This window comes from Cicer arietinum, chromosome 7, assembly GCF_000331145.2.
Source record: "Cicer arietinum cultivar CDC Frontier isolate Library 1 chromosome 7, Cicar.CDCFrontier_v2.0, whole genome shotgun sequence".
Lineage (NCBI taxonomy): Eukaryota > Viridiplantae > Streptophyta > Magnoliopsida > Fabales > Fabaceae > Cicer > Cicer arietinum.
The window spans coordinates 9,188,336-9,204,269 of NC_021166.2; the positions used below are offsets into that span (position 1 = coordinate 9,188,336).

At 28.1% G+C, this 15,934-nt stretch overlaps 1 protein-coding gene across 1 annotated transcript; it reads right to left on the reverse strand.

Annotated features, from left to right (window-relative positions):
- Positions 1-851: 851 nt before the first annotated feature.
- LOC101514626 (nucleobase-ascorbate transporter 6-like) lies at positions 852-7,735 on the reverse strand. The gene is made up of 15 exons (XM_004508787.3): positions 7,594-7,735; positions 7,313-7,450; positions 6,251-6,348; positions 5,916-6,092; positions 5,504-5,604; positions 4,833-4,908; positions 4,670-4,729; positions 4,340-4,524; positions 3,133-3,229; positions 2,769-2,855; positions 2,581-2,639; positions 2,385-2,476; positions 2,192-2,269; positions 1,923-2,083; positions 852-1,323 (listed from the first exon to the last, which is right to left on the reverse strand). The coding sequence occupies exons 2-15, from the start codon at positions 7,416-7,418 to the stop codon at positions 1,105-1,107; spliced, it is 1,596 nt and encodes a 531-aa protein (XP_004508844.1). The 5' UTR covers positions 7,419-7,450; positions 7,594-7,735; the 3' UTR covers positions 852-1,104.
- Positions 7,736-15,934: the final 8,199 nt, after the last annotated feature.

Here is a 15,934-nt window from a genome sequence, read left to right on the forward strand (position 1 = left end):
TGAAAAATATTTTTCAAAAAATGAATTTTAAGAATTTAATTATTTTTAAAAAATTTATTATAAAAAATTGTAGTAAATAAATAAAATATTTGAAATAATATTTTAAAATAAATCATTTAAATCAATTTTTTATTTGAAAACCTTTTTACAAACATTTTTTTAAAAAATTGTAAAAATAAAAATAAAAATAATAGTATACAGATTATTTTTGGAAAAAGTTGTATGAAATGGACCCGTTATTATGGTGTGTGGGTGAGCAACTGAGCATGCATGATAAGGGTACCTGGTTGCTGCCGTTTGAATTGTGGACAAAATATTTTTGAAACTTATCTTGCGGCAAACCTACCACCGACAACCATATCAGATTTTCCTTCTTTCCAATCTCATTACTAACAAATCGCATGGCTCCTAAAAAGACAAATCGCATGGCTCCTAAAAATATACTATCATTTTTTTCCCCCAAAATATTGTATGAATATTGAACACTTTTGATCTGACTTTTTGAAATAAAGTCTACTGAATTTGTTCCAAGCTTAAGGAATGGCAGACATTAATAAATGTTCTTAAGGAACAAAAATAAAAACTTTATAATGAACATACATTCAATCTCTTAAAAAATAAAATGTACATAATAATAAAATCTTAATTGATAATTATGTACACCCAATAATCTCATAAATACAGCTCATATAATAACTGCTATGATATTTGATGTTTAAGCATGTATTAGAACCCACACCTCTTTCTTCATACTCTTTAAAAAAAATAAAACTACCCATGATATTGGATTTAAATGAATAACAGGTAAAATATAGGGTTAAAAGAAATACAGTGGTATGAAGCAAAGCAAATGATTCGAAGGTGAACGTGGTGATATATCAAATGAATGATAAATAAAGCATACACTAATACCGTGAATCCATTTCCCAAGTCAGCATTTACAGAATGAAAAACAATAAAACAAATGTTTTTACATTATAAACCAAATGTTTTGTACTATTCTATAGCAAGTGAGAGTTAACTTGATATATTTAACTGTATCCTGTAATAAGATCCTATTTCAAGATCAAATCAGGACATTTTTGAGAGATGAAACAACCTACATTACACAGATGGGAAGTATTTGTTTAGATTGAAAGGCAATGAATAAAACTCCTCACTTCTTGTGTCGGTCTTAAAGGACCTATACTTGTCCCACCAATGTTTTCCTCTATCTTTCCGGATAGAGGATTCCTTCTTATGTAGTGTGTTATCCAGGAAATATGCCACAACTCCAGCAACAAATGCTTTTGATTGGAATGGCACATTTACTATATCATTGAACTGCAAATACATAACAATGTCAGTGTAAGTGAAACTCATCACAAAAGCTAAGTATAAATCCAAGGTTTTATGTATCACTAGTGGTATAAACCCATGAAGATGGCGGGGAATTGAAGGCTTGTGTATGATACTAGGGATGCCAACGGGATGGGGCGGAAGCGAGGAGAACTCTGTTGTTCTCCGTCTCGGACACCTAAAATATCCCCATCTCCGTCTCCATTACCCGTCTCAGGAGTTTTTTCTTCTCATCCCCAACCCCAAGGGGACCGATCATCATAAAAAAATAATTATATTTCTTTTCTATTCAATCAAATTGCTAGTAAAAAATTTAAAATTTAACCATAAAACAAATAAAAAAGTTATCTTATTGTGAATCTTGTGACAACAATAAAAATCACATAAAACAAATTTATACAGGTATTGTATGAAAAGACAAAATAGGGAATACCCACATGGATCTTCACTTACGGGTATTTTAGGAATGAAATCATTGAATATAGTTAAAGTTGTAAAATTTGTTTATATTTAAAATCACTGAGTACTTTTTTGCTTATATACGAGATAGATAGATAGACAAACAATATAATAGATAGCCATACCCATCTTGCTCCCGTGTGAACCGGACCAAAACCGTTAATTGATGTGTACTCGTTGAAGTACTGTGGGATAGATAAGCCCAGGAAGATAGAAAAGCCTAATACAAACTTTGTCCTAAAACTATTGAGGTTGCAGAATTGAAGAAAACTTAGACCACCCGAACCTACAAATGATAATTCAAAGTGAAAAGTTACATGCTGTTTATTGTAAGCATCAAAATAAATCAAAAGCCTTAATGTCTTGTGATTATTATATCTTAAATCAGACATACCAACGTAAGCAAAGAACAAGCAGTATAGTGCAGCAACAATGGGAGGAGGAATGGAAGCGAATACTGCTCCGAATTTCCCTACGCAGTCACGAAATAGTAGTTAGTGTTGAAGGAAAGAAATGCACTAGATTACGTTAATGACAAGCATATACTCAAGCTACAAACATTAATTGCACTTAGACTTTCAACTCACCTAGAATTGAAAAGAAAATCATAAATCCTGCGGATATTTGCACCACTCTTCGACTGCCGACACGTGTCAAAGCCAAAAGACCAGCATTTTCTCTATAAGGAAACCAACCAAAAATAAACACCTTTCTTTCATCAACAAGGATGTTGTTTTATCTTAATTAAAGTGGGGTATACTAACAAAACGGTTGCATTCTTACATAGAAACAGAAGATCCAATGCCAGTTCCAAACAATCCTGATAACAGAATGCCAACACCCTGAAGAGCGGCGATAAAATATACGATTAACAATATTATCAGTGTTTGATTATAAACAACTATGGTTTATAAATGCATTCAAATTGATTTGTGAATATTTAAATGCAAAAGAACCAGCTACTTATGTACCTGCCAACCAATACCCCGACTTAGAATAGACGGCGGTGTTGGGGTTGCACTTGCGAACCGATAAACAGCAATAAAAGCTCCACTGGACTGCATGCAACAAATAAAACATGAGCACAAAACTTAACTCTAGTGAAAGCAAGATCATTTCACTAAAGGTAAGTTGTCTGCAAAATCAAAAACAATAATCCTAGATGTCTAACTGCAACGCACTCTGATAACATATCCATAAGAGCTAAGAAAATTATGAAAATAGAAACTAATAGAATAATTATTGTATAGGAAGAAAATTGTTCGTTATGGAACCAAATAAGAACTCTTATTCCAACTTCAAAAGAAATGGAAAAATTCCACATATAGGAATTACCTCTACTAGGGTAACAAAGGATGCCATCATCATGGCAAAGGCTTCACCTGCATCAAATGTAGGTGCACCCCATTGAAATGGATATGGAACTCGTATCCTGCAAACTCAAAATTCCAGTGAATAAGAAACTAATATCTCAAGGATGCAATTAAATTTTGCTTGTATAATACCAACTATGTTACATCCATGCACTAAGGTTCAAAATAATGATAAGCATATAAAAAAGAAAAAGGTTCAAGAACGACAAACGTGACACTAAGGAATGCTAACTACACACTCTTTTAATACACTAGCATTGTCAGTGGCAGAAAATAGTTGTTTGATCAAATTTCATTTTGCTACTGCGCTGCTATAACTGCTACTCCCTCCGTTTCATAGTATATTATGTGTCTCATTTGGAATATTTTTATGTCTCAAATTATTTGTCTTTTTATAACACCAATACAACATTTATTACTTTTTTCAAAGTTAACCCTATTTAATAAAGTAGTTGCAATTATATGGTGGACAGATAATAAATGAAGAACAAGATTATTTTAGTCTCAACGCATTATTTCGCATTGAAAATTTCTATAAGTAATCATTTTCTTAAGAAGTATGCACATGCCAAATGAGACACATAATATGAGACCGATGTAATATTTGACAACATTGATAGGCATATCGTGGATTGCAGACAATAGTCTTTTGTGCAAATTCAGCTATGCTATAATGCCGCTATTTAACAACATTGATACACACTTTATGATTGGTCCATTTTGTAACAAGTCAACATGCTTGCCTCCTAAACTAACAATTTTTAAAAAAATGGACTAAATATAAATTATGTGTTGAAGAATGTCTTTTGAATGAGTGTGTTGCTAACATTTGTCATGTGAAACTCTTTCACCAATCACCATCTTATAATTCAAAATTTGTCGCTCAATCATGACACAAAACATTCTTTCATTTCATCCATCTACTTGGATCTTATGGTTGACTCCTTTGTTTATCCCCCTGTCACTTTGTATGGTTGACTCCACTTTCACAAAGCACCACTCATAATACCAAAAATGGAATCCAGATATAGATAAAATCTAACATAGACTTATAGGGAGTACAGCACACAACTTAAGGATATCGGGTAATTGTCACCAAATAACAAGTAGTCAAAGAAGAGAAGCATTTAGAGTAAATAGTCAATAGAACTCCAGATTCAAAAACTCACCATGGAGCAGCATCTATCAGGCCAGCACGATCAGTGCGGCAGGTTATCTGTGTTTTATGTTTCACATGGTTATAAGCCCCTCCAACAGTGAGGATATAAGCATATAACCACACAATTGCAACTGTGAATAAAACAGAAAACCGGTCGAAGACGTGTTTTCCTGAATGGAGCACATGAGGTACAAACTGCATGACAACCATTATTAACTATTGTTAACGAATTCAGTTCCACAGAAACCATCATGCCAGAAAGATAAAGAAACATGAACAGATATCATGATGCTGAGATGAAACATAGATATGGGATTTCTGACATTTTAAAGAGCTTTACCTGAGAAACAAATATTAGCAATACAAGCTCTGGCAATCCAATCTCTACACATTGAGCAACCTACACCCAAGCCAAGCACCAACATTGAATTATATTATTAGATTTAATTATTTATCAACTAACAATGTGCACGATCAATTTAAATATGTGACATAAGGCTTACCCCAGGAAAGCCCAACTCATACAGCCCAAAACCAACAAGAGATACCAAAGGAACTGCTGAAAGTGGACTTAGGAACCTGAAGAAAGAAGTTGAGCTCACATAATTGGGAATATTACGTTCAATCACAAGAATATTAAGTTATTTTAATCTTTGCAGTTTCTGAAGACTAAATAGTTGATACAAATTCTGTATCACAAATCACTGAAGCATATCAGCCAAATATGATATTCAAACATCAGGACAGCTGAGAGTAAGTGAGTAACAAATGTGCATGTGGTAGCATCATAAATCTAGCTTACACTCCACTTTGGACATTTTCAAGCCTCATATACTCCCTCGTGTCTTGATTATAAGCAAAAATAACTAACTCCACACTTATTAAGAAATTTAGTTAAATGCATTAACCTCCTTTATCTCATAAAATGTATAAGTGCATTCTCAAAATTGCCCTTCATGAGAACTTATTCCATGAGAATATAAGAGTTATTGAAAAATAACTTATATTAATGGAAGCATATTTTATGATACATATCATTAATTAGAGCCAAAGTAAATTATGTTTTCTTATATGTGAGACCAAAAACTGAGTCTTTTATGCCTATATTCGAGACCAGAGGGAGTAAAAACCAAGAAAGTATAACACAGCCACTTACTAAAAACATGAGACCAACCTTGCAACATTACGCCAAAGACCACTAAACCCTAGTACTATTTGAAGGGTTGAAGCGACAATAAGAGCACCTTGGATTGCCCGCATTATCTTCTTGAATTTCTGAATAAAGGAAACAATAAGGCAAAAAAGCAGGGGAAGAATGATCAAAAAACTCATGCACACAAAAATAAAAATAGCAATCCAACAGTTACTTTAGCACCAAAATCTAATTCATATTCTTCTTGTTAAATTAAATTGATTCTCTTTTCTTCATTTTTTTTCTACTTCAAATTGTCTCATTCCAAGGTCAAATCATAGTAGTCTCGGTTCAGATTATGGTTGATTTCATTACAATACAATAAAGTAACCCAGCAAGCATATGACATATCAACCGTGCAAAATTTGTAGCAAGATTTGTTCTCATACAAAACCTCTATAGGATCTGGCTCATCATTGAATCGACCAGCAAGAATGATTGAGATTGTTGTCGGAACGAAGGTATAAGACCCTCCGATTACTGCAGGCAATCGGCTTCCAAACAAAGTTTGCACCAATGTGTTGATTCCGGCCACAAAGAGTACTGTTTGGATAACTTTTGCTTTCTCCTCCTGCAAAAAATAAAATGGACTTGTAATTCTCTTCTTGTTTAAAATAATAGTTTTTTTTTGGCTAGGACAATAGTGAAACTTCAATCAAAGGGTCAAATATCTCAAAATTATCAAATATTGTTTCCTTAAGTATATATAACTAATTTGTTGATGCTTACATTACCACCTCCCATCTGAGGAACAAGAGAAGTAGGAATTAACACGGTTGTACCCAGCATCACAAGATAATGTTGAAAACCAAGAAGAATGGCCTCAGCTGCATCAGAATAGCCCCAAATTTCACATCAAATTTAGTAAGGAAAAGAAAGGCAGAAGTATCAGTCATATTCAACATGATATTATATTTACTTGGTAGCTTCTTTTCCCACCCCCTATGTTCTCAAAAGCCTCCAAAATACACCTCCGGATTAGCCAATCCGGAGAGCATTGGAGGGTGGGAGAAGAAACTCTCTATTCAATTTAGCCATAAAATCGATATTGTTCAGTCCAGTCAGAAGTCGTCAACCGCTCGCCTCAATAATCCTCCAAATTCAACAATATGTTAATGCTACTTTAAAAATGATCTTATAATTAACCAGTAAAATGTGTTTTAAAAGATTATTGCATCAGGTAACAATTAAAAGTAGCATAGCATTGATTTGTGAAGCATCCAATCCTTAATCTGAACACAGCTGGGAAAAGCATCAATACGTATACAGAGCTACAACATAATTACAAAAGCCAAACCAAGAAGATCAAAAGAAATCCAATCAATTCGAAAATAAGACATCAAATTGGCTCCAACTTTCAATCACATGAGAAGTAAAAATACTTCTAATGTCACTTGCATAAACCAAAAACCCAGTCTCTCATACAAACACAACTATTACTATTACTCTGAAAAATAAAAACTAATAGGCAAGACTAGTCATGACTTAATTGATAAAGGAAACTTTTTTTTACTCTGATTTTTCCCCTTATTTCCTCCACATGCCTTCCCAAATGTAGAGAGTTATAATCACCCAAAGGATGGTAAAAAAATATTTTATTTTATTAGAATTATAATAGTATTTCTTATCAGTTATCAAGCACACTAAAAGGAAAGAATATAAATAGAAAGCCACTTTAAACAATTGGATAAAAAACACATGCTTTAAAATATGCCATATACATTATAAATTAAGAATCAGGTTCAAAGTAAACTAAAAAGTTGCAAAAAAAAAAAAAAAAAAAAAACTCACGCCAAGGAGGAGGACTTGTTATGCAGTAAGAAACATTTGGTAACTGATCCTTCGGTGGATGTGGCTGTGGTTCATCTGCTTTAGGCGCCGGAGCTCCTCCTGCCATGACTTCCTAACTTCGACACACTCAACAATTAGCTGTAAGAAACAATTATTCAAAACACAAATCTGTGAGTGTGAGAGTACTATAGAGTTTAATTCCTTTTTGGTTTTGAAAAGTAAACACGGTCACAATAATTTTGCAGTTTAATAGAGGGAGAAAAAATATATATAAAAAATACCTTTTAACGATGTTTCTTTCAGCTAGTAAAATCAAGAGACTGTAGAGTCAGAGACATATATATGAAAAATAAAAAAAGAAGGTTTTTGAGTGAAAGACAACTCAGACGGTGGTGTTCTGAGAAGTGAAAGGAAAAGGTATTGAAGTTCAGAAACGATAAAGGAGTACACAGAAAGAGCTAAAGTTCACTTTCTCTCTCTACCAGAAACTAGAAAGAATTATTTTCCTTTCTCTCTCTCTAGGTGAATGCAACCACACGAGTTATTATAATAGGAAATCTATCTTTTCACGTTTAATTTTCAATTATCTATACTAAACTAAAATTCGTCTATATCCATTAAAATTTTAAATACTTAAATTTATTACAACTAACGTATAATATGTCTTCTAACTCTATGTGTTTAACGCTAGTTTGACTAGACTAGAAACACTAATTTGATTTCAGACATTTTCATAATTATGGTTTATTTATTTTAGTTTTTAATGTTTTGTTGTTGTTCGGTTTCGGTAGTGGCATTATAGAAGGAGAAAGAGCAAGGCTCGTGGGGATGAGTCATGATGGTGATGGTTGTTGGATTCAATTTGTATACCGACAATGAATTCAACATAGGTAAATTAAACTAATTAATACTACTCTCAAACAGTCAAATGTGAGAGATAGGGGGTGGAAACCAGCTTCAACATAGCTAGAATTGTATAACCTTGTCCACGCGTATGGCTGGCACCACATTGTGAGAGTACTCGTTAATCTGGATTTGGAACCACCTAGCTAGAGATAATGAACTTTTTAATAGATATAAGAGTAGTAACTTATTTTTTTGTTAATTAAATTTTCTATTCCGTAAAATATAAATATATTAGATTTTATTTTTAAATCCAATAAAAAATCTCTTTAAATAATTATCTCTTAAATATTTTTTATCACTAAGTTTTGTATTTTTTAAAATTTTAAACAATTTTTTACAGACAAAATTAGAATATTGTAAATGTATATTTTAATGTATTTTTGTTATATTTTTAATGTTAGTTTTGACTACTATAGTTCATTTTACTAATTTTTTTTTTATTTCTTACTTAGTATTTATCACATAAAGTTGTCAACCATGGTAGATTTTTAAATTTATTTAAATATAATATTTTTAAAATATATCAATTTTTTTATATGATCAGTAAATTAACCCATTTGATTATAGATTAACCTCTGACAAACTCAACCCAACGCATTACAATCGTTAACACTGGACATGAAAATCGGGTGGAGACACATTTTGCTTCTCTTACTCTCACACTCGATTAATTGAGGAAACCCGTATTATTTTTATTTTCTAGCGATTTTGAAATTAGGACTTATCGCCTTCTATAATAGGGTCCGGATGTTTCCACCCACATTCATTCATATATATATAAAATTATAAATTTAAAAATCATATATATATATATATTATAATTAATATAATAAAATAATTATTATTATATTATAATAAAATAAAAAATATTTCTATAGAGATGCGATTATAATATAAAAAATATTAAGTATATTTATTATATACATGTATATTAAATTTAAATATTATAATAATATTACTAGCGGGACGGGTTCGTGTTCAAATATGGAGTGGATATCAACACTCTCAAACCCGTCTTTGCGCCAATTTTTAATTTTGGGAAAAACTCACACTCAATCAAAGCGAGTTTTCTCCGTTCAAATCAAGACGGATTTGGGTGGATACGCACGAGTATGGATTATGTTGTCATCCCTAATTAACATTCAAGAACGTGTAATTCAGGTTCGTTAAATGTCTAAGTTTATGTTGAATGGATTAAATAGGTCAGATCAGCCGCATACTCAACTCTACTAATTATTATCTTCTTTATTTTGCATCTTCTTCATTTGTTCGATTGCTATAATTTTGTGTATATATTTACCCATATTTTAGAATATGTGATATAAATTAAATATTTATTAATTTTATATAAAAAAAAAACTATAATAATTGTACTATTCATTTATTTTAAGAATTGGAGAGTATATTAGCTCGAAAATACGTGAAGGATGATTATTACTTAATTTGTCCTGTAATAGTTGACTACTAGTAATTTACACCCAAAAAAAGTTGTTCCAATTTAATATAGTATTAACTATTTTTTCTTCGTACTTATATCAATATAATAGTAAATTAACTAATAATTAATAAAAATAATATTATTTTCATACTTTATTAATTTTTTTAGTGCACGTGGAATAATTAAATGGATTAATTATTCTGTCACTATGGAGTAATAAATAAGTAAAAAAGTTAGAGGATATTGGTTTGACTATTGGGAGCGGAAAAAGGGCAGGGTCGCGTGAAGAGGACGAGTGTTGAAGTCTAGGGAGCGTATTAAAGTCAAGGGAAATATCACTTGTCAAAAAATAATACTAAGGGATAGATCAACTCATCATTTGTTATTTCAAATTATAGGGTTGGAGTAATGTGATCTTGAAATTTATAAAGATGACAAAGTGATGTTTAAAATTAAAAGTAAAGATCTAAATTAGTTTATGATATTTTAGTTACTGAAAAAAAATAAAATTTAAAATTAATATCTAAGAATTACATGCACTGAACATATCAATTCTTCTGTTAAATTTGATTAATTTTTTTTAAGTGTCAAATAAATGTGCTAAAGTTTCAATTATCTACATCACAATATTAAAAATTCACAACGTGTTAATACGTTAAATTTGATTTATGAATTAAATGAGTTAAACTTAGTTATAAATAATTTGACTCGTCTATTTCTTAATATGTTAGTTGAATATGTTTGTGATGGCTAGTTTTAAAAAGTAAAAATTGGTGTGCTTAATAGTTGATTATGTGTAGTTAAAGATTATATAATAGATTGAGACATATAATTGATAATTATTTAAAGCAAAATGATAATCACTTTTAGGTTAAAAATAATTTTTTTTCATCCTTGTTTATATTTTTTTGTAATGAAACAATTATTTTATGTAAAGACTACAGTTAAATTATTGATTTAAAAAGTCAAAAAATTTAATTGTTGATTTTGGTGAATTATGTGATTTAAATTAATGAGTCTAACCAAATTGTTAGCATTTAACAAAAATAAAAACATACATTTATAATATCATTTTAATACACAAAAAAGTCACACATTATTTGATAATCAAAAGTACAAATGATTTAAAATATTTTTACTATAAATACTTATGAATAAATTTCTCAATTGTCTATGGCATATATTATCTGATTGACTATTATAAGTAGAAGAAAATATTTTGAATTTTAATCACTATTATAAATAAAAAAATTAATTATTTTTAAATTATTTAATGTTATTATTCATAATATATCCTTTTTGTTTAATTCAAAAATATTTAATACTTGAACATTTGACATTAAAAATAATTTTTTTATAAATTTCATTTGTGTAAATTAAAAAAATTAATAATTACACTTAATTAATTATTTTAATAATTATAAAAGTAATTTTTTTATAACAATGGTATAAATAATTATTTTTTTTTTTATTATTCCTTTAAGCATTTACATCGCTTAACAATTGTCGTCAAATAAACACAGTTCTCACGACTTAGAACAACTCCAGCGTCGGCGGCACCCTTTACTTGGTTCTTCAAAGAACGAAAGACGGTTTATGTGATTCGACATTGTTTCTCTCCGACACCAATTGGAATTAACAATCATAATAGTTTTACAATTAATGAAAATATTACCTTCAATAAAAAAAGAATTGGTTGAAAAATATTATCGTACTCTTCTATAAAAATATAACATGAAAAACTCGTGAGATACAATTGTTAAATAAAAATATTGTCCAGTATATTTGAGAGTATCTTAAAATACATAAATTGATATCTTAAGTTTTAATAAATTAATATTTAAATAAAATATTAATATATAAGTTAAAATTATAGAACTCAATACAAGGTTTTTAAGATTTTATAATAAAAATAAATGAATTACTTTAAATGGTGTATTGGGGCAATATATTATATCCCACTTAAAAAACTCAAATTAAATTTACTTTAGATTTTATTTTTTTTGTAAATACTCAATTATCTTATTACATTGTTTTCGAGTACCATCCTTCCAAGCTATTATTTTTTTTTTCTTCATAAAAGAGTAATTCTTAACATTTGTCATATTATTTGGCTACTAAAGTATCGGTCTCATCCATGTGCCGCGGGACAACTTTATGGCTTATGCACATGTTTTGCTTTTCCTTGGGAACGAAGTGAACTCTCCCCGTTTTTGCATACCGGGCTCATAATTCATTTTCTTACTATTTTCTCGTTGTTAATGTTCTTTTTCAACACCATAGGATTTCACGGGTGCAAAAAGTGTACCTTTTAAGAGTTTGTCATTTTAAAATTTCAAACAACTACATACCGTGTCACTATCAGCAAGCAATAAATGGAAATTTTAATCGAACATACGTCACGTCAATTGTATACCATTATTCGCTCCACAACGAATGTCATTTAAAAATAATAATTTAAAATAAATATTGAGTGTTTTTATTTTAGATATTTTTTTAAGTCAACAATCATTTTGTATTGTTTCAATGGTGATTATTTAATGTTTTTAAAAAATTATTTTGTTAAATTTTACTTTTTTAAAAATAAAAAGCTAAAAATAATTTTTTTTTTATATTCGCTAATAACAGAAAATGATGTAATTATCTTTTTACCCTTTTTTAAAAATTCAAAATTATCCTCCATCAATTTTTACTATAATTTTCTTCATACTGTATCAGTTTCACGCACTCGTTTTTCTCTTTCTATAAAATTTTGATATAGATTTTCATCACGTAAATTTGTTTTTTTCCTTTTCAATTTATCCGCATCGTATTTTGTTGCTTCTATGCTATTTATTTGAATTATTTTATTTTTACATTATTCATATGTTGATAGAATTATTTTTGTTTTTGTATGTTTATTTATTAATTTTTTATGAGTACTTAAGATACATTAACCAATTTCCAAATGTGTCTAAGAAATTATAATTAAAAAAATAATGTCTTTTATAGTAATTTTGTAATTTAAAATTTTACTTTTATAAAACTGTATACAAACAGATTAAAATCATTAAAAAAAAAATCATTTCTATGATAGTAAAGAAACAGAAATCAAAAAATTATTTTTAAACAAATATTTACAAAATGATCTCTAATTTCTTTAACTAAAAATGATTTTTATTTAAGTTCAAACAAACACATCTATTAATTATAATTTTTATTTAATTTTAATTATCTTTTCTTTATATTACCTTAAATAATATTATTATATATAATTTTTAAAATACTATTATATTTTATATTGATAGTAATAAAAAATCTATAATAATTAAAATAAGTAATTTAATAAAATAATTTATATATTTTTTCTAATTATTATATTTATTGCGAGATAGAGAGTATTAGTGCTATTAGCGTGTTCAAACTTTCATTTCTAAGCATCCATTATTCATTCATGATTTTGGTTGACTTAATGACACTAGTGTTTTATATATTTTGACACGCATAGCTCAATTTTGAGTTAAAAGTCGAAATAGTGAAAGAATAAAATAATCAAGATTAATATACCAACATTTGTTTATATGCAGTGAAGTTGCCCAATTTATTTAGATTTTTTTTTTGTTGAAAAAGTGGAAAATTTAATTCATATTTTACATTTCTGAAAAAAATTAGGCTCTCAACTGCAGTTAAAGATAAATAATCTTTATCATCATACTTTCACCTAATCCCCACTAGAATTGTACAAAGTTTCAACGAAATCACATTCATATTTATAATTAATTTTTTAATACTAAATATTTAGACAATAATTTTTAACCAATTCATAATTTGGATGTTATATATATATATCACGAGGGAAAAAATATTTGTAATCTTTTCTACCATTTTTTTATTTTTTTTCCAGAGGAAACAATTATTTATATTTTTTAGGCCCAAATTTCGTAAAAAAAAAATGATTTTTTTTTCTCAAACAATTTTTGACAGAAAAGAATCTTAATATTTTTTAAACAATTTTTTTTTTAAAATATCGTTTTGTTTTTTGAGAAAAAAATTTCAAAAAAAATATTTTTTTTTATAAAATATCAGTTGTAAAATGAATTAAAGATATAACTTATTTTGTAAATCAAGTCTAAGATTGGTTATAAACATCTGTTATTATAAATTATTTTTGTATGAATATAGATTGATTATATGAATATAGTGTTCATAAACATCTTTAAATTTCGCTCAATACTCTTCAAAGTTCATTAAGTGTAAAATTTCACCTTCAATTTTTATTTTTATTTTAAATGAGACTCTCATCTTCAAATTAATATTTAACAATGTTAAACATTTAGGGTTCTTTTATAATTTGTTAACTATAATCCTACGCAACGATATTAGTATTAGATATTAGTACGGATACAAAATACAATTTTTTATAAAAAAATAAAGATATAAATATATCAATAAAAAACATAAATTTTATATGTAATTTAATTGAGAGAGTTAAATTATTAAATTTATAATAAAAAAATTAAAAATTATGTCCATTTATAACAATAAATTAATTTAAATACACAAATAATAATAATAATAATAACAATAATAATATATAATATATAAGAAAATTATTAATTTTAATAAAATAATAAAAAAATATATAGAATACCACAAATACATTACAAATATTGATACTAATTCAGTATATAATACAAATATTTTATAGTATTCATCTACCTTTAGGTATCACAATTTATCGATAGACCCCACTGAAATGCACAAGGGAATGTATAATCTTATTCGAGGATCATAGAGCAACTTTTGTAGAAACAAAAGGACTATAAACTAATCATAATATATTTTTTTCACATGAGATTATATTTAATACTCAATATAAAATAAAAGATACTACGTGTCATTGTTATATTCATAACAAAAGATATGATGACGAATCTAAACTATGACTCACGGTGTTCATTACTTTTTAATTATAAATTCAAAATGCTGATTGAGAATGCCATTTCAACTAACCTAGAAAAATACAATTTAAAAACATTGCATTCATTGAAATGCTTTTGAATTTTTATTTAAAATTTGGGGTTGCGGAGCTTTGATTAATTTTGTTGAAGAGGCAAAATATTTAAGGAATATATTAAACTACTGCAGTTAACCTTAACAATAGTTAATTATATGCTGGTGTTGTAGTTAGTTTACTTTAATTTTACAAACACATTAATGGTTCTATTATATATATATATATATATAATTGTAACAATTTTACTATTCACACTCTTCGTTTTTTATATCTATATCTTTTAAATATTTTTAAAAACAAAATATTCAAAATAAATTTGTTTATTTGCTTCATTTTATAATCTCATTTGTTCTCAATCGCTATCTTAACCTCATAATTCACAGATTACAACTTATTCAATTACCTAGTCATAACTTATACCCCATAAATCTCTTATTTATAGTGTGGTTAAAGACATCCAACAAAGTATGTTTACCGATCTTCTTTTGAGTTTTTTTTTTCTTCAAAATCTGTAAATTTTACATGAACTTAATTCACGTATTTTATAAATAATTTATTGTACGTTAATTGAATTCACGTGCGTTATGAGAATTGAATCCACATATGTTATTAAATTTAAGAAATCATAGATACTAAGTAAATATAGTTCACATACACTTATATGAATTGAGTTCATGTATATTGTGTGAATTCATATTACGTGCGTGAATTTAGTTCACGTACGCAAATTCGGTTCATTTATACAAACTCAGTTCATCTACGCATACTGAGTTCATAATATTGAAAATGAACAAAAAAAACGGAGTGTGAGAAAAAGGAGACGTGAAGAAAAAAAAATTGAATATCAAATAAAAGATGAAAATAAAAAAAATAAGTTACAATTTAAATAAGAAAAAATATTTTTAATTTTTAATTTTTATAAAACATTTGAGGAGTTTGGATAGTAAAACTATAACCGTAATTTTAGGGTGTTCATGACTTGTGATGGGCCTATAAGTTTGATTTAGCGGGACTTTGATGGGCCCTATAAAAGTTCCCTATATGAGGTCGGGCATTATATACCCTGTCTGGACGTGGGAGAATATCAAATTGATGATTATGAAAGGGAGTTGCTATTAGCACCCCCTTGACTTTTGTTTTACATCCCTCCCGACCAGTCAAATCTTTCTTTTTTTCATCTAAAATCTCCCTATCTAGGTGTAAGCTTTTTCAAGACTATTTTTTTGCACCTATAAAATTATATAAAATTATAGATGTGTGAGTTTTGGAGGTAACAAGCCAT